The sequence below is a fragment of the Hyperoodon ampullatus genome (genome assembly GCF_949752795.1).
Source record: "Hyperoodon ampullatus genome assembly, chromosome: 6".
NCBI classification, from domain to species: domain Eukaryota; kingdom Metazoa; phylum Chordata; class Mammalia; order Artiodactyla; family Ziphiidae; genus Hyperoodon; species Hyperoodon ampullatus.
The window spans coordinates 26945074-26965372 of NC_136919.1; the positions used below are offsets into that span (position 1 = coordinate 26945074).

The 20299-nt window shown below is 40.6% G+C and overlaps 2 protein-coding genes across 2 annotated transcripts in view; one reads left to right on the forward strand and one right to left on the reverse strand.

Moving 5' to 3' along the window:
• Positions 1-5065, forward strand: part of INVS (inversin) — a gene marked incomplete at its 5' end in the record, with an annotated part of 143681 nt that extends 138616 nt beyond the window's left edge. The window contains 4 exon segments of the mRNA XM_079707124.1: positions 152-381; positions 1150-1221; positions 4208-4288; positions 4291-5065. Of these exon segments, the coding sequence (XP_079563250.1) occupies positions 152-381; positions 1150-1221; positions 4208-4288; positions 4291-4436 (529 nt within the window). The 3' untranslated portion in view covers positions 4437-5065.
• Positions 5066-5131: 66 nt separating this feature from the next.
• Positions 5132-20299, reverse strand: part of TEX10 (testis expressed 10) — a 57633-nt gene continuing 42465 nt past the window's right edge. The window contains exons 12-15 of the mRNA XM_079707125.1: positions 14296-14376; positions 12474-12655; positions 7385-7595; positions 5132-6118 (exon numbers count right to left, since the gene is read on the reverse strand). Coding sequence (XP_079563251.1) covers positions 6005-6118; positions 7385-7595; positions 12474-12655; positions 14296-14376 — 588 coding nt within the window. The 3' untranslated portion in view covers positions 5132-6004. The remainder of the gene's footprint in view (positions 6119-7384; positions 7596-12473; positions 12656-14295; positions 14377-20299) is intronic.

Sequence of the window (20299 nt, forward strand, 5' to 3'; positions counted from 1 at the left end):
ACATACTGCCACTGAAATTAGGAATGGGAGCTTGACTGAATCTCCTAAGAGTTCATCAACTACTATTCCTATAGCTTCTAGGAACTTTAAGGAACATTGGTTTTCTCAGTATTATGATCTTAAAGTCTCTCCCCTCCTCTGACCCCACCAGCTACCAGCTCAGGAAGCACCTGTCCCACCTTCTGCACATAAAGCAGCTTGGAACCAGAGATATGGACAGATGGAACCGAGAGTACATGGCTTTGATCCTCCAGGTTTGGAGGAAGGAACTGGAACTGAAACCCCCAAAGACCATGGCAGTAAGCAGGACCACCAAGAGTCCACCCAAGGGCAGCTCAGGCACCAAGCCCACCAGGCACTCAGTGCTCAGGCAGATCTACGGTAACTGTCCTTCTGGGTACTTTGTAGTTTACAACAAGCACCCCCAAGAGTGTGTCACATCAGAATTTGAAAACAGGATTTAATTACATTGGGCAAACCTCCATTCAGGAAGGAACTTTATTAAACTTACAGGCACCAACAGAATTCTCATCATAATTAGTGCCTCCCTTCCAGCAATTCTGGGTCAGAATTGGTTTCATGAGGTATTCTGGTATCTCAACCGAGAAAGCCTTACAGCCAAGAGATTGTCTGCTGGGCTTCACGACTGAAAGCCTCACCACAGCAACCGCTCTAGGCTGCTGCCTGTTTTCCCTAAAATTCTCCATTTAGAGGACTCTAGGCCCAGGCAGACCCGGCCTGCCTCACACTGACCTTCCCTATGCTTAGATAGTACAGAGTTGCCTATCTGTGGGAATACCCCAGATCCAAGCCCTACAAGTACATACTTGTTTAGCAGATGAACTGTTGCATACTGAAACACTTTCAGCTCTGCAAAGTGCCCACCCAAATAAACTCAGAGAACAGGACTGGCTAGCTCCCCAGTGGAAAAAAAGTTGTCAGGGCACCCTTACAAACAGATCTGTGGCCCTGGCAGCAAAATCTGCAGACTTGACCTGGGCAGGCCTATGTAGTTTTTCCACACCATACCTAATCTATCTTGGCAGACACCTGCAAGCTCAAGCCTTCACCTCAATAAAGAATTCAGAACTTGGTCAGGCCACAGTTGTCACTGGTCAGAAATAGATGATCATTGTTGGTTGATTTCAGGTTCTCAAGAAGGAAAAGTACATCAGCCCACAAGATCTTCAAAAGCCCATTCTGTGCTGGGTCTCAACTCAGGTAAGGCAGCCACTGCATGGGCAAAGCAGACTGGGGAGACCATGTGGGGAAACAGTTCCCTTTTTTTGTTTCATCCTCAAAGGTGGAAGACATTAGAACAGACTGCCAGGGGTTCCAATAGTCATTTGATTTCAGGATTACATGTGCTCTTCATCCCCCTTTCATGGAATTACCACTATAATAAACATCTCTTCTCCAGAAGAGGCAAGTTATTTTTGCAACCAAAAGCTTAATAACATTACCTCCAGCAGAAACAATAAATGGCACCTATTATTGATCACTTTTACATACTTGTTCACATACAGTAGGGGGAAACACAAATACTGTCATTCTTCAAAGTAATACCTTGGGAGTTCTTGCTCCGTTTTGGTTTCACATTAAGATCCTCCATCTCCTTCCCAAAGATGGAAAGAAGTCCCTTGACCACAGATTCTGACTTTTGCCTTTTAGGGCCCCCTAAGGTGGCATTTACTATTTTAATATTTAATAGCATGTCTAGCTCAGGCTCAACTGTGCACACTTCCACTCATACAGGAGCAGCTCAGGGAACTTTCTTTTTAGCCACAAGACAAGACTGTTTTACTCAGGGCCCCTTCATTCATGCCAGAATTAAATTTGGGTGATAAGTTCAGTGCTGTCAGCAGTTAATGCCAGGTCCAGTGTTTCTCATGGGTGGCTATGGCAACACACCCCCCCCAGTCCCTGATCCACAGTCATCCTGCAGGAACATAGAGCACAGCTGGGAAGGTGAACAATGACTGTCAGCGTGAACTTTAACATTCATTTATTTTTGATGGGGGGAAAACCAAGAGGTGGGGGGACAGTAATTACTGCCAAAGCTTTAATAAGAGTTGGGCAACTCATGTAATACAGACAGGCTGATCAGGGGCAATTAGAGACTTTCAAAGGAATCAGGCCCATTGTTCTAGGTTTAAAACAAAACAAAACAAAAAAACCTCTAGTTACACTTCAGTGAATTAGAGAATAGTTTCAAAAACACACTGTCAGATAAAACTACCTAAGAAGTAGCATTTAGATAATCAGATATTAAAATGAGATAATCAGAGCATTTTTTACTTTGTCTCAAAAGTCCAGGACTATCAAATCTTTAAAAATGAAGGTGATTAGTGGCATAAAGGTTTTTAGTTAAAGGACTCACAGTTAAAGGACAGAATAAATAAAAGAAATAATGGTTTCTTAGGATGTCATATAAACTATCAGCTTGTTTGTCCTACACTGGCTTGAAAACAGATGAGGACCAAAGAGAATCTTTTCCTAAACCTAAGCTTGGGGGACAAAGGTTTTATGAGGCCCACCTACCCACATTAACCATTAACCTGTGAATAAGGCTGATGACAGTCACCAGAGCTCCTAGCTAGTTAGCTGCAGCCTGTGTTTTATACAGAATACAGTCTATAAATTTCCATGAAATGGGCATGACTTGGACATACACATAAGTAAGTTTCTGCAATGTAGAATCACAGATGGCAAATGGAACCAAGAAGGACAAACCATTCATTTTAGTCTTTACCTTGAATAGAAATTTTTGCTTTGAGAATTCCATGAGGTTAAGGATCTTTGGATTTTGCTCACTGTTCTACTTAGCTTTAGTACATTGTTTGGCACATTGTAGGTGCTCAAATATTTGAGTGAAGATTGTGGCTCCTAACCCCTTCAATTCAGGGAGAGACTTTAGCAGTGCCTTTACCTCTTAAAACAAGGAGCAGAAAGTGAGCTGGTTAGAGCAAAGTAACAAACTCCTTGGACTGTTTCTCTACCTGCATCCAGGAGGCAAACAATCACATTCTCCTCAGTCTTCTATACCCACCTGCAAACCACCCACACCCACAGAGAACAGCAGCACAGTCATTCATGATCAGAGAGCATATATATATATCAGTGTCCTAAATCTGGGGGCCCTCTTGTTAAAAATAAAAGAATTTCCTCTAAAAAAAATTCCATTCCAACGAATGGAATAACCATGGCTTAAGTGATTACTAAAAACGGTACCCCCTGTATGAGCGCAGAATATTCCTGCCCACCTACAGAGGGGTATGCAGATGACAACTCAAGACTTGATACAACAAAGGCAGCCACAAACACACCAGAGTTCTGAAACAGTTCACTTTAACTTTATTGAAGTAACAGTAATAAAACCAGATGAGAGAAAGACATATTTTTGTAACTTTTTAAAAACTACTCACCTTTCACGTTTGCTTCTTTGCTCCACTTAGGAGCAACATCCAGCAGTACGGCCTCAGCAAGTTCTCTTAACTGGTCGGGGGCTCAGTAACCTCATTTGTTAAGTGAGAGGGTTGAGCACACCACTAAAGTTTTCCAACTGTAGCATCCTGTAACTCTGTGATTTTAAAGTCATAAAAAGGCCTAAAAAAAAAAATCCACTTCGTTTGATATGCCTATTATTCTATCACCTGAATAGTTTTCAAAGGAACCTATTTTCTAGAATGGACTATAGCCAAGTATGTGGCACAGGGGAAAGTTAAATGATAGATATATGTTTGTGTTATGTTACAGAGATGCACAGAGAAAGCAGTATCATACCAGTTATTCCAGGCAGACTGAAGACCTAAGTTCCAGTCCTACCTCCTCAAGCAGCTGCCCCCTCATAGTCAAGGTTATTCCTTAAAGAGATGTCAGGTATCTTTGAGAGGATGGAAAATGGAGGGCTGACGTCCTCCTGTCTCTACAATAAACTAGCCATCACCTTATTCAGCCCCATGGATAATCCAAACCTAAACCCTTCTTCCCACCAATCAACTCTGCCCTTCAGCATTAAAATTAATAATCTGAATATCGGGGACTTCCCTGGCGGTCCAGTGGTTAAGACTCCACACTCCCAATGCAGGGGGCGCAGGTTCGATCCCTGGTCGGGGAACTAAATCCTGCATGCTGCACGGCACAGCCAAAAATAATAATAATAGTAGCAATAATAATAATCTGAATATCTGGTATTTGTTTTTAACAGTGAGCAACTTGCAGTGTATACACCTCCTTGAGAACAGTGGAAGATCAAAGAATTTTTCTTATAACCTGCAATCAGCTAACCCATCAAGAAACAAAACAAAGCTTCGACTGCCTATGGAGGAAGACTGTGCCCGGAGGGGCCGGTTCTAACAGCTAGTGCAGAATTCTCTGATTGGCTTTTACACTTTGGGAAAACTTTAATATCCATGCCTGAAGGCTTATTAGCCTGAAAATGTGGTAACAACCGAAAGAAATGTGTTTTCTTTCTCCTCTTACACAGCACTGTTTTGTAAATTCTTAGCCAGTGCTGAAAGGACCAGGGTAGACTATACCTGTGCAAAACTGCCCGTGTGCCTACACGTCCATGAGGACGACTGGAAAAGAGTATTTCTAATAACAGTTAAGTCTAAGTAAAACTAAGGAAGTGAGCACTAAAGACGCTGCTGGGTTGGGATTTCTCCTCAACTGGTGCAAGCCTGGTTTGTTGGCTCCAGTGAAGAACCTAAATGAGATGGGGAAGAGCCTGTCCCACAGCAGATGCCTTCAGTTCACTACTTTTCTGAAATCTAATGCAACGGACTTCATTACAGACACCACATCCTGTTATTCCAACATCATCAGTTTTAATTTTTAGACCAGAGTCAGGACCCAGTGTTTTGCTGTTAGACACTGTAAGACTGTAATAGGTATACTGTTGATTGCTTACATTTTACAGTTCCCGTGTCAGCCTCTGAAGGCCATAGGCTGCTGCCACATCCTGTGAATGGCGTTCCTTCTGCTGAGGGAAGTATCACAGCACCAAGGCCTCGGTCGGGAAGGTCTACAGACCAGACATTCATGCACGGGGTGCCAATTCAGGCCTTAACCTTCCACTTGTATTTTCTGCTTGACCTGCAGAGGTGAGCAACCTTGTCAAAATGCTGTTCCTTTGGCATGGGAAACTGCTAACTATGCATTCTAGCTTTCTAAGAACACATGGTTTAAATAAAATCCAGTGATTGTGGGCTTTTTCACATTTTTTAAGGGCGAAGCTACTAGGAATGTAGACAGGCAGAAACAATGGCATATTAGGCTCACAGATATTTCTAGAACTGCTTTTTGCATTTTAAGATTACTGCCACCCCTGTCCTGACAGTAAGAGACTGGAAGCAATGAAGTGTTATTTAATTACCTGGATTGTTTACAGTTGGCTAACGAAATTACTTCATTTTTATGAAAATGATTATAACATAAATTAAGAACTCTTATAATGGATCACTAGTAGAAAACCATTTTGTAAGAGTTACCCAGCTCAGACCAAGGACCATTTAGGTACAGGAAAATCCACAACAGATGGGAGCACTGTTCTGAAATCTTGCTAGAAATCCTCTGGAAACACAGCTCCAGAGTGAGAAGCAACCACTCCCAAACAAAACCAAACCAAAAACTAGTTTAGTTTGTTGCTGTCTGAATGAACTGGAGCTGAGAACAAAAAGAATGAAGTTTGCCTAGATGGGACCACAAAGACTCAGCTTATTTCTTACTATACAATAGAAGGTACCATATTATTGCTCTGTATTTTATATATACTTAGCTATGAAATACAGAATACCTGTAACCACATATCACATGCTAGTCCAGGAAGCCAGCCTGTGCATCAGTGGGAACTCCCAAGCATTATTTTCCTATTTCAGTGCAAAGGAAGGTTCATAAACAACTTCTTTAAAAGTTCAGCTTTAATGACAAACATTTGTTACATCAGTCTCTTCAAAATTAGATGTGAATAAACAATTTCAAACAGAGGTGCCACAGTGCCTTTTCAATACACTGTGCTCAACATGCTGGGTCCCTGGGGATGCCCAGTAATGTACACATTGAAGCAATAATGTAAGTCTGTGAGCCACTGCTCCTGAACACCTCCACTCTTCAATGTCTGCAGAGAAAAACAAGAGTAATGTGAGAGCTGTACTAAAACTGCTTCCTGATGTTTTTTTCCCACACCCAAACAAGATCTCAAACAGTCCTTGCGATAGTATCCTCATCTATAAATTATCACATGAAATCTCACTGAAAAAAGGAACCTATCAATCAGGTATTATTACCACAGGTAGTTAAAATTCCTAGTTTCATCCTCAAGTATTAAGTGCTACCAGTTTCCTGTTGGGCCCCTTCCCTCCCACATTTGCTAGGGACTCATGAAGTTTCCCCATTACCCACCCCTACACTGTACTTCTGCCCCTTCGCATTGTAGGATCTCATAACATTAACTGAGAATAATGATTCAACAGGTCTCAGTTTGTCATTCTTGTAGAGATTGGCTGATTCTCCAACCTCGGAATAATCCAAGTTCTTAACTTTTCTTCCCTTCTGTTTCTGAATTCTGCATCCTCTTCCATTACTGAGAAAATCCAGAATACATCTTGTGTTGTATGTAGGTATAAGCTCTATTACTCTGAAGTATTATTACATATACCAATTAATAACCCCCTCCAATCAAAGGCCTATACAAAAAACCTCACTTTAACTCTCCCAAACCAAAAACACCAAAGGAATCCTTAATAAACAGAACTGCCCGCCCCAGGTGAACACACAGAACCAACCATTAGACAAAGCTGAAGCCTGCAACTTCCAACTTCTTCCACCTCTCCAGTGAACTAAGTGACTAGAAATGGGCCTTAGTTTATTCCTGCTAAGTTTCCTTAATGACAGCTAACATTTGTTGGGTGCTTAGTAACTATCAGTTACAGTATAAACCTTACTTGGATGATCTCATTTAATGGTCAACAAAACCCAACAATGTTGCTATTATTCCCATTTCTACAGCTAGGAAAACAAAGCTCAGATAGGTTTAAAAAAAAAAAACACACACACAACTTGCCAAATTATCACAGTTAAGCAATAGAATCTGTATCACAAAACAGGTAGCAGTGACTCTTATGCCTGTACTTTTTCCAACTAAGCTGCCTGCCACCTTAATTCAGTTTGAATATTTTAAGGTTTTTAGTACTGATTCTGCAGTCAAAGTCACCCCCCTGGTTAAGTGACAGTTACTAGACGGCAGGGGAAGCCCTAAGAAATCACCACACTGGGCTTAATTCCAGGAGTCCGTCAACGCACAGAAACCCTGGCCTCCCAAGAGCACCTCCATGCCCATGAATCTAGTATGAACAGTACAAAGCCCTTGTTCCATGCTTCTTACTGTGATATTCTTGATGATCTGCTGCACCAAGATGGCATTGGTCAACATGTGAGTCCTGAGGGGTGCGTGCTGCAGCAGCAGGCGAAGCAGCTGGCCCACAACAGGCAGCTCCTCAGGTCCAGCTCTGCTCACCCGCAGGCTCTGCAGCATCAACCTGAGCACTCGAGGCAGGAGTGCCAGGATGGAGACACAGACGCCCCACAGCTTGTCCCTACAAAACAAAAATTAGTCAGTGAACCAACGCATACAGGAAAAGTGCCCTTTCCATACTTCCCAAGACTGAAAATGACCTTTTAAGAAACACGGTGTTTTCTGATAAAACCCCAGAAACCAAAACTAATAAGAACTGGGTTTCATCAGAGCTAAAAAAGCAAATGCAGTGAAGAATCAGCTGCTTTCCCCTATTTTACAGGTTTCAGGAAGCCTAGCAACCAGCGTTTCCCTGGGTTTAACAAGACATTCTTGAAGCCCTAGTGATCATATTTAACACAGAATTCACCAAAGAATGATCTATACATGCGTACTATTCTCTACCAGTGGACATTATTCAACTGTCTATTACACAACACCAAATGTCAAAAGAGTAAGAATGTCCCAATGGCGAAAAGGGAAGAAAAGAACTCCATGAAACTCTAAGCCTCTGACCTGGATTATGAGTCTCTTCTATGTGTTAGAACAGGGCAGCTTTCCAGAGAAAGATGTGCTCACAAGGAACCAAAGGGATTTGAGAAAACAGCCAGTAAGGGAACTATTACAGGCCAGAGATGGTAAATAAATACAAATTTCAGTGAGCGTCTTTCTTTTGGTATCTTTACAGAACAGGAACAGAATGTTTTATGATAGAGGTAAGTGGCCTAACCACATTCTAGAAGTGTGTCAATTAAATGGAGCAATATCCTTTTGGAGAAAAAGTTCACTGGCTGCTAAAGGCTCTGACCTTAGCCTGTTACAATTTCTCTACCAAGAGTGCATAATCCTGCCAGTCCCAAGTCTTCCTAAGAAAGCCCACCTCCAGACCTTTCACCATTTGACCCCCCGCCCAACTCCACATACAGCAATCGCATCAAAGGAAGATACCAAATCCATTAAGCCAAACAGATCCTCTTATTTGAAGAGACTTTATTCAGCCTGTGGACTCACGCACAGCCAGGTTAGGACAGCCATGTGCAAGGAGAAAAGAGAAAGCCAGACTGTAGACACAGCTAATGATGAGGCAAAGGCACAGAGATTAAAGACTACAAAATTTAGAAGAAAAAGAAAAGAATAGAGGAAGCTGCTTTGGTTCCTGCTGGGTTTCAAATTCCTACCTCCACAATTCCTTTTTAATAAGTTACTACTGTACTGATCCAATATATTCACTCTCTACTTAAACTTCAGTGGATTTCAAATAACTGTGGACCAAAACTGCTAAAAGAGCTTATGGATTCTACATTATACCAAGTACAAGTATACTGAATGGATGAGTAAAGTTCAGAATTCCACCTTCACACACCACAATTGAAGAAAACTGTCAGGCCAAAAAGAAGAGAGACCTGGGTACCAGGAACGATGTAAGCAATACCATTTGAGGAGCCATTCTCAGGGTTTTCTAAGAGTTGTCATGCACAGAAATAACGGTACCAACTCCATATAAATCGTTATAAGTTGAGATTTTAGGTCAACATAAAGCAATAGTTCTAAACCACTCTAAAGGAACTGATGAAAGTCCAATATTTCACAGATAATTTTCAGGAGTTCCACTAACTCTGCAAACTTCTGATGTATTCTGGTCAGATAATACCAACCAACACCCCCCCACACTCCCCAAACACAGGAAAATACAGATAATATACTTTAAAAAACAAAACAAAAATACAGCCAAGCTCAAAAGCCAGAATGGGTGATATCTCTAGGTGCCAGAAACTATGACAGAACTCATGAAGATACACAGGAGCACAGACCTGGATATGGGATTTGGGGGCTGGGTATTCAACAGCCAGCAAACAATGTTGGAAGCTGAGGCTTCAGCCTCAGGTATGGAAAGCAGGGAGCTAGAACTGGGCTCCCTGCATAGAGCTGGAAGCCAGGAAGATGCAAATGTGAACCTGCCCCATAGGGAGGTCTCCACAACCTCCACAGACACAAAAGATGCATTCAGAGAAAGTTATACAATCCAAAACATGAGCTTGTTTGTTCAACCCCACTAGCGACAACCTCCAGAGCCCCACCTGCTCCCCAAAATAAGAGAATTCCCACACCAGAGAGAAACAGAGCAAACAGAACAAACGGACAAGACCTTTAACACCAATAAAGCAAGAATGACAAAGAGCCAAGTAAAAACTCAAAACAGATGAAAGAGAAAACAATAGCTGATACAATAAAAACTCAACAGAAGGATTAAACAAAAGAATTAGCAAAGCGGAAGATGTTAAGAGAGGCCAGAATGAGGAACTCCCTATGTTTAAAAGGGGTTTTTAGGAGAGAACAGAAACAGTGGGGAAGATAACAAAAACACAGCTGAAGAAAAAACACTAAGTCTTCAGATTAAAGGAGTACACTAAGTCTCAAGCAGGATAAATAACAACAAACCTACACTAGGATACACCCTGATTTGCAATGCAACAAAGAGAAAACAGTGAAACCACAGAAAAGAATAGATTACTAACCTAGGGGCAGGACGGAAATAAAGACGCAGACCTACTAGAGAATGGACTTGAGGACACGGGGAGGGGAAGGGTAAGCTGTGACAAAGTGAGAGAGTGGCATGGACATACATACACTACCAAATGTAAAATCGATAGCTAGTGGGAAGCCGCCGCATAGCACAGGGAGATCATAGCGCAGGGAGATCATAGCACAGGGAGATCAGCTCGGTGCTTTGTGACCACCTAGAGGGGTGGGATAGGGAAGGTGGGAGGGAGGGAGACGCAAGAGGTAAGAGACATGGGGATATATGTACACATATAGCTGATTCACTTTGTTATAAAGCAGAAACTAACACACCATTGTAAAGCAATTATACTCCAATAAAGATGTCAAAAAAAAAAGAATAGATTGCTACCTACAAACCAAAAGGGCTCAGTTGAACAGCAGATCTTTCATTACTAACAATGAATCCAGAAGACAACAGAATAGTTTCTTCAAAGTACAGTGGCCACAGTCTGAATACCTCAAATTGGTCAAGCCCGATTTTTTGGTCAGCACTTGTGAAATCAAAAGCTCCCAGTAGTTTGACTGGCACTCTCATTATTTGTAATCTCACAAACACCTTCTCTAGGAGGGTAGGAGCAGCCCAAAAGGGAAACTTAAGTACCTAAGACTCTGACTGCCAACACTTCTTTGTGACTAATGTCATCCTGAGAGATGCATATCAAACTCAATACACAGTATAAAATACTTTTAAAAACAGAATTTTACAGAGGCAAAATGTATTAAGTACAGTGAATTTTGTTCAGTCCAACCATATAAAATCAAAGCAGGATGTTTTTCTATAAGAAACTAAAAAAGATCTTTGAAACTTCTTATCAGAGTATATCACAAATGGGCTATATTTCAAGTGACAGGAAATGACAAACAGCAATATACATATTTCATAAATAGGGATGCTCATTATAAAATTTTTAGAACCCTGAGAAGTTTCTTGCTATTTACGAAGCCTTTTCTTGAACTATCAGGCCCAAAAGTTTGATGATGGTAAGAAAAGTACCATCAAATCTATGCTTGTTTATGTGTAAATTTTACAGGATATCAACAGTGAAATGTACAAAGTTTTAAATACACACACTCAATGGAAAAAATCCAAATGTCTGTTGACAGTAAAATGGATAAGTTATAGTACATTCATATAACAGAATATTACAGAGCAGGGGTACTAGACCACAGCCAATCCAGCTCACAGCCTGTATTTGTAAACAGAATTTTATTGGAACACAGCTACACCCATTCATTTATGTATCATCTAATGCTGCTTTCACATGACCAGGGCAGTGCTGAGTAGTTCTGACAAGAGACTTTATGGTTTGAAAAACCTAAAATATTCACTGACTCCTTACAGAAAGAAGTTTGCTGACTCCTGGTATAGAGAAACAAAAATGAATGAAATACATCTTCAACATGAGTACTCTCACAAATGATGATGAAAATCAAGTCACAAAAAATACATATAGTATGATTCCTTTTATATCAAATTCTTAAAATATGCAAAACAAAAATGAAACTGCTTATAAAGGCACATAAAATTTTTAAATAAAAAGGTAAGGAAGTGACTAACACAGAAGTGATCTCTGGGGATGTAGAAGAGAAATGTAACTGTGGAGGGTACATGGAGAAAGTGTGCTGACGATGTTCTATTTCTGAACCAGGAGGTTGGTTAAACAGGTGTTCAGTTTGTACTCTTTAAACTATTTAAATGTTTTATACAATCATATGTATATTTTGGTGACATTTAAAAGCTCAAAAAAGAAAGGCAAATGTCAAAATGTGATAGAATGATTTTTATTTTCTTATATTTGCTCATCTGTTTGATTTTTAAAAAACCTTCTGCAATGAATTGTTAACAGCATACCAATGAGAACATAAGCATGAGAACACTCTTTGAAAATTAAAGTGAAATCTTCTATACTATCCTAGAAGCTTTAGTCTAAAAATTATATAGGAGCAAAAGTACTAATTAAAAACACTAGCATCTTAGAACAATTTCCTTAAACCCAAGAATTTAAAAATCCATGCTGGCTAGTTCTAATGAAGCCCAAAACAAAATACAAAGGCTTGTATTAATAGTAAACCCATCCTTCTAAAAGCAGAATTTTTTTTCTTGCCAGATCTATAGCAAAGTTAATAAGGAAAGCTCTCAGGAAACTTTCTAATGCCATCTAACTTTTCAAATTTGTAGCTTAAAGGAAAAAAAAAAAAAACTAAGACTGCTCACCATCACAAAGGGGATTCATAAAAGAACAAAGAAAAAGCTAGCTAGGTTTATACAAACTCTAAAAGAGAATTAGATTTTGGAAATATCTCTTACAGATTGAATGACTGACCGACTGCCTGACTGATTGAGGGGAGGTGAACAAGTAGGAAAAAAATTAAAGTTTAAGAATACAAAAACTGTTACCTCTTTCTTAGATGTTCTGCTTCTCCCTTCTCTAAAGTGAGCAGAAAATAAAGAAGACTGTAGCAACAAGAAGCCAGAAATGGCAGCAGCGTCTCACTAAGTACACACGTATGATCCAGGAGCTTACAGATAACACCCAAAACACAGCCCACCGTGCTGTCAGGAATTACAGTCAACCCAACCTAGGCAGAGAAAAATGAGATTAATGACCTCTTCACAACAGCCCCTCTCCCCAGAATAAAATCAAACACCATTATCTGGAGAGTTAACCTTCCATCACTACTGGTGGAAACTTGTATATACATAATACATGCCATGCCACCAACCACACCTTAAGATCCTGTTTTACTTTGAGAATTTAGTTGCTACGTTAAATGACTTTGAAAATACGCAAACTCAAGAAATACTATTAACCCAATCCACTGCCTCCCCTTCATGACAAAGTCTCCTAAAATTTTCTAGATGTTACAATTTCTACTGATGGACAGAAACACTATTATTTAAAAGGATTATTTCATACATCCAAAGAAGATCTTGATACCAGCAATCACATTTACATGATCTTCAGATTATTCAGACTGGAAAACTCTAATATCTGGCACCACCCCCACCCCAGGTAATTAAATGTACAAACCAGTTCCTTTTACAATTATCCTTCCCCTGCCCTTTGATTTAACCAGTCACTCAGACATAACTAAGGAAAATACCTATACTGGAGTAAGATAATACTATACTTACACTTGACTGCTTCACTGTCCCAAAACCCATATAAGGGACATCATGGTATGCTAACTCACCTGGACTCTACTCTACAACTCTATAGTTGTCATTAAGGTGGACTCTAACTTGTAACTGCATGTATACATGGTTTAAATCTCCTGCAAACTACTGCTGAGTTATCATAAACTCTGCAGGTTCTGAGGTCTTAACCTTTACCCAGGCTGTCTGAAAAGAGTGGCCAGATCAACACTGGAATGTTTATCTTTTACTAGAATAGTGAATGTAGTCAAAGGGCATAAATTTCTGGAGTGGAAGTAAAAAAAAAAAAAAAAAAAGAAAAAAGATGGGGATCTTTGGAGACACAGTGTATAAGGATTAGAAGTTTGATAGCAGGGAGAAAAGAGAGTACTGAGGATTCAAAGCAGTAGTCTTCCAACTCGAGGGAAGTAAAGAAAAGGTGTTGTAGATATGCCTATAAAATTATCCAAACAAGTGAGAGTCCCTGGAAGATAAAGTTTTGGAGTCTCCCCTTGCACTGTAACACATCATTATACTAAAAAGCCAAAGGGCAAAGTGTAAATGTTGGAGGAAGTTAAAAGCAAAACCCAGGCATACCTAATGAGAATTTAATGCCAATGGGAACGAGAGACACCCACTGGCCAAAAGACAAGTCAGTTTCATGGCTAAGCTCACTGCTTCCAGTGACCAGGCCTTGAGCCTGTGAGGTGACATCCCTACTTTACACCCCAAACCTTCTGGGTGGAAACTGAACCCCAGTATGGATGCTGGATTCCCAACACAATGACACCTGGCACATGTTAATTAAAGCATTTTAAGTCAGAAGGACCTGAGGTATAAGAGGTCTTTCATTGCTCAGATGTAAAAAGTAAGGTCCTGGCAAAAGAGGAGATTTTCCCAAGGTCACAGAATTAATTAGTAACAGCCAGGAAAAACACCAAGATTTCTCAGTTCTCACCACAGCATCATGAAATTATTAAGCTTAGACCTCTGGACACTCACTCTCTCCTTGGTTATGGCAAACTCAATCTTAACCAAATCTCTATGCTTTTGTGTAACAGAAAAAATTTTTAAGTATATTTACCAAATGCTTACTGATGCCACTTTGCAGGATGTCAAAGCTTTGGCTTCGGGCAGGGATAACCAATAAATTGTGACAAACTGTCTGTCAGAAAAGGAGAAAACCAATACCAAATCAGAACATTTTAAGTCAGAAACAAGTTCAATAGTTTTTTTAAAAAATCTACTTGCTCTATATACTAAAAGGAAACTTAACAAAAAGTGACTTTAAAGATGCAAATGTCAAACAATCAAGCCTCATATAAATGGTCCAGTTTTCCAAATAATTCATTAAACATGTTCATTAAACATTTATTGAGCACTGAGCTAGGCCTATTAGGTGCTATGCATAGGAATGAAAGAAAGAGAAACTCTTGTCTCACAGCCCTCAAGGAGCTTACAATCTACCAAGGCAGAGACTACATTTCTATTAAGTAAGTGCTACAATTGGAGATCTCAGTGACATGAACAAAGGGCAGACAAAAGCCTTTCTCCCATTTGGTGGAAAAATATAACACTGAAAAAAACTTATAATTCAGAAAATACCAATACCACGTTCAAATTAATTATAATGCTGCCTCTTATTCCCTAAAGGTAAAAGGAAAATAGTCTATAGGAAAAGAAGAAAAGTATGAATGAGGTGGGAATCAAATCTCTAGTATTTTTCATTTTCTAAGTTCTCAAGAAAAAAAGAAGAGGGAAGGACAGCATCAAGTCCTTCAAAGAATCACAACACAACTCCAGAAGCTGATGGAATTCAGTACCAAAAATCAAGTATGCAGAAAAATCCCATGGAAGGACAAAGGTAAGACTGGTGGAAAGAATAGCACTCTAGGAAGAGAATGAATAGTCAAGATAAATTCAAGAGGACTGTCAGTCCTCAAAAAATCAACAGCTCTATGCATTATGTCTCTATAAAACCTCTTGTAGGGCCTCCCTGGTGGCGCAGTGGTTGAGAGTCCGCCTGCCGATGCAGGGGATACGGGTTCGTGCCCCGGTCCGGGAGGATCCCATGTGCCGCGGGGTGGCTGGGCCCGTGAGCCGTGGCCGCTGAGCCTGCGCACCCGGAGCCTGTGCTCCACAACGGGAGAGGCCGCGACAGTGAGAGGCCCGCATACCGCAAACAAAAAAAAACAACAAACAAAAAAACCTCTTGTAGAGTGACCACCCAGAGTTTTCACATGGCAATTGTCTTATCTTTTTTTTTTTTTTTTTTTTTTTTTTGCGGTACGCGGGCCTCTCACTGTTGTGGCCTCTCCCGTTGTGGAGCACAGGCTCCGGACGCGCAGGCTCAGCAGCCATGGCTCACGGGCCCAGCCGCTCCGCGGCATGTGGGATCCTCCCGGACCGGGTCACGAACCCGTGTCCCCTGCACCGGCAGGCGGACTCTCAACCACTGCGCCACCAGGGGAGCCCACAATTGTCTTATCTTTTAAACCTATAGGTAACAACGGAAACAACATACTTCCAATGCCATCTTTCTACTTCAAAATGAGTGTAATGAATATTTTCACTCATAAATGATAAATCATATTTGAAAGGCCCATTCAATAACAAATGATCACTCAATCCCTTCCTTTCTGCCTCTCCTCCCCTTCCTGAACAATTCAGTTCTAAAGACACTGCATGAGGCGAAGCTAGACATCACCACTAGAGTGGGAGAGCTTCAGTGGCCCAGAGCAGGCTACCCATTAACAAATGGAGGCACATTGTCCCCAATAGTTGGAGTTCAAATGCGATAAGGAAGATGCCTGCATGGGAAAGGGGTGGCGCCAAAAGGAGACTGATTACAGGCAAAGTAACTGATGAAGTAGGTAAATATATTAAGCAAAATGGAAGTCAGGTTTCTCACCATCAGAAAAGGCAGGTACAAGAGGAAAAGGAGACAGCTAGAATGAACCCAGGGGTGTTGCATTCCTGATTTCTGTTCACTGATAGGGCATGGGAACAGCAACAGCTAATAGCAATGACCACACCTAAGAGTCCAGAAGTTGGTTTCTAAAATCCATTCTCCACTTAAAGGAAAACTGGGCTTCTTAAAGAAATACCTGATTGCAGGGCTGGGACAGGGAAAATACAACAGGAATCTGTAACAATTTGTGGTACAAGAAAGTAAGGAAGTAAGCTGACCCTTGAACAATGTAGGGGGGAGTGGGTAGGGGTGCCGACACTCCATGCAATCGAAAATCTGCGTGTATCACTTCATAGTCGGCCCTCCATATCTGAGGTTCCTCGTATCTGCAGATTCAACCAACCATGCGTCATGTAGTACTGTAGTATTTACTACTGAAATAAATCTCCAAATAAGTGGGCCTGCAGAGTTCAAACCTATGTTGTTCAAGGGTCAACTGTACTCAGAGAAAAATGAGGATGTATCAAAAGAACAAAGAAGCCAGCTTTCAGGAGGTAACCATGGCAAACATGAGAGTATCAAAATTAATAAGGATAGTAAGGAATTTTAACCCACTGGAAGATACAGGAAACCATACTAACAAAAATAAATAAATGAATGAATTCGAAGACCAAAAAGGAATGGGATATTTACATTGTTTCAAAGTATCTCCTCATAAAATATTATTAATAACAAAGGGGAAGAAATAAAGAGTGGGGAACGTGGACAGATACCACTTAAGTGATCAAAGTGAACATCTAATGGGACAAATCAAAACCATGCACCACCTGACAGGATGCAATCAGAAAACCACAGCATCACTCATGTCATATTCCTGCCAAATTTGTATAACCTGATCTAACCATGAGAAAATAAATTAAACCTGAATTGAGAGCAATTTTACAAAATAACCATCCTGTGTTCTTCAAAAGTGTCAACGTCAACGAAAGACAAGGAAAGACTGAGGAACTATTCCAGATTTTGAAAAAGACTAAACAGACATTACAACTAAATGCAATGAATCATTTCAGATGGATCCTTTAAAGTACATTATTGGGACAACTAGCAAAACATGAGTAAAGTCTGAGGATTAAATGACAGTAATATACCAATGTTAATTTCCTGATTCTGATGACTATATTGTGTTTACGTAATGGAATGGTCTTGTTTAAGACAAATACAGGCATACCCCAGATATTGTGGGTTCAGTTCCAGACCACTGCGATAACATAAATATAGCAATAAAGCAAATATCACAATAAAGCAAGTCACACAAATTTTTTAGGTTTCCCAGTGCATATAAAAGATGTTTATACTATACTGTAGTCCATTTCATGTACAAGAGCATTGTCTATAAAAACAATGTACATATCTTAATTTTAAAATATTCCATTGCTAAAAAATGCTAACCATCATCTGAGCCTTCAGTGAGTCATAATCTTTGTGATAGTGCAGGGTCCTGCCTTGATGGTGATGGCTGCTGACTGATCAGGGTGGTGACTATTGAAGGCTGAGGTGGCTGTGGACACTTCTTTTAAAATAAGACAACAATAAAAGTTGCCACATAGATTGACTCTTCCTTCCAACAGCACTTTACCCAAAATGGAACTTCTTTCAAAATTGGAGTCAATCTTCTCAAACCCTGTCACTGCTTTATCAACTAAGTTTATGTAATATTCTAAATCCTTTGCTGTCATTTCAACAATCTTCACATCTTCACCAGGAGTAGATTCCATCTCAAGAAACTACTTTCTCTGCTTATCCATTGGAAGCAACTCCTCATCCATTAAAAGTTTTATCATGACATATCTACAATAAAAGTCACATCTTCAGGTTCTACTTCTAATTCTAGTTCTCTTGCTATTTCCACCACATCTGCAGTTATTTCCTCCACTGAAGTCTTGAATACGCCTCAAAATCATGAGGGTTGGGATCAACTTCTTCCAAACTCCTCTTAATGCTGATATTTTGACCTCTTGCCATGAATCACGAATGATCTTAATGGCATCTAGAATGATGAATCCTTTCCAGAAAGTTTCCAATTTACTTCGCTCAGATACATCAGAGGAATCACTATCTATGGCAGCTATAGCTTTACGAAATGTGTTTCTTATATAATATGACTTGAAGGTCTAAATGACTCCTTGATCCATGGACTGCAGAAAGGATGTGTGTGAGCAGGCATGAAAAAAACAATAATCTCATTGTACATCTCCATGAAAGTTCTAGGGTGACCAGGTGCACTGTCAATGAGTAGTTAATATTTTTTTTTTTTTTTTTTTTTTTGCGGTACGCAGGCCTCTCACTGTTGCGGCTTCCCCCGTTGCGGAGGACAGGCTCCGGACGCGCAGGCCCAGCGGCCATGGCTCACGGGCCCAGCCGCTCCGCGGCACGCGGGATCCTCCCGGACCGGGGCACGAACCCGTGTCCCCTGCATCGGCAGGCGGACTCCCAACCACTGCGCCACCAGGGAAGCCCAGTAGTTAATATTTTGAAAGTAATCTTTTTTTCTGTGCAGAAGATATCAACAGTGGGCTTAAAATAATCAGTAAACCATGTTGTAAACAGAAGTGCTGTCATCCAGGCTTTGTTGTTTCATTTACAGAACACAAGCAGAGAAGATTTAGCATAATTCCTTTTTTTTAACTGTTTTTTTTTTTCTGCTCACTTCTCTTTTTTTTAAATATTTATTTATTTATATTTTATTTTTGGCTGCATTGGGTCTTCGCTGCTGCGCACAGGCTTTCTCTAATTGCAGCGAACAGGGGCTACTCTTCACTGCAGTGTGCGGGCTTCTCATTGTGGTGGCATCTCTTGTGGCAGAGCACAGGCTCTAGAGCGCAGGCTCAGTAGTTGTGGTATATGGGCTTGGTTGCTCCGCGGCAATGCGGGATCTTCCCGGACCAGGGCTCGAACCCATGTCCCCTGCATTGGCAGGCGGATTCTTAACCACTGCACCACCAGAGAAGTCCATAATTCTTAAGGGCGCTAGGACTTTCAGAACAGTAAATGAGTGTTGGCTTCAACTTAAAGTTACCAGCTGCATTAGCCCCTAACAAGTCAGCATGACCTTTGAAGCTTCGAAACCAGGCACTGACTTCTCTCTATCTATTAAAGTCCTAGATGGCAACTCCTTCCAATATAAAGCTGTTTTGTCTACACTGAAAACCTTTGTTTAGTGTAGCCACCTTCAATAATATCTTAGCTAGATCTTCTGGATAATTTGCTGCAACTTCTCCATCAGCTGCTTCATCTTACACTTTTAATGTTATGCAGACAGCTCTTTTCCTTAAACCTCATGAACCAACCTCAGCTACCTTCAAACTTTTCTTCTGCAGCTTCCTCACCTCTCTCAGCCTTCATAGAATCAAAGAGAGTTAGGGCTTTGCTCTAGATTTGGCTTAAGGGAATGTTGTAGGTGGTCTGATATTCTATCCAGACCACTCAAACTTTCTCCATGTCATCAATAAGGCTGTTTCACTTTCTTATCATTCCTGTGTTCACTGAAATAGCACTTTTAATTTCAGGAACTTTTCTTTTGCATTCACAACTTGGCTAACTGGCAGAGAGGTCTAGTTTTCAGCCTATCTTGGCTTTAAACATGCCTTCCTCACTAAGCTTATAATCATTTCTAGCTTTTGATTTAGAGTAAGAGTTGTGCAACTCTTCCTTTCACTCGAACACACCTATAGGCCACTGTAGGGTTATTAATTGGCCTAATGGCAGTATTGTGTTTCAGGGAACAGGGAGAGAGATGAGGGACGGCTGGTTGGTGGAACAGTCAGAACACACACATTTATTAAGTTCACCGTCTCATGTGGGCATGGTTCGTGATGCCCCAAAACAATTACAATAGTAATGTCAAAGATCACTGATCACAGATCACCATAAGAAATATAGTAACAATGAAAAAGTTTGAAATATTACAAAAATTACCAAAATGTGACACAGAGACATGAAGTGTACAAATGCTGCTGGAAAAATGAACACCAACAGACATCCTCGATGCAGGGTTGCCACAAATCTTCAGTTTGTAAAAAACAGAGTATCTGCAAAGTGCTTTAAAACAAAGTATGCCTGTATGCTGAAGTATGAGGTACAGGCATTCTGTCAAATAGTCTAAGAAAACAGAAGTTCT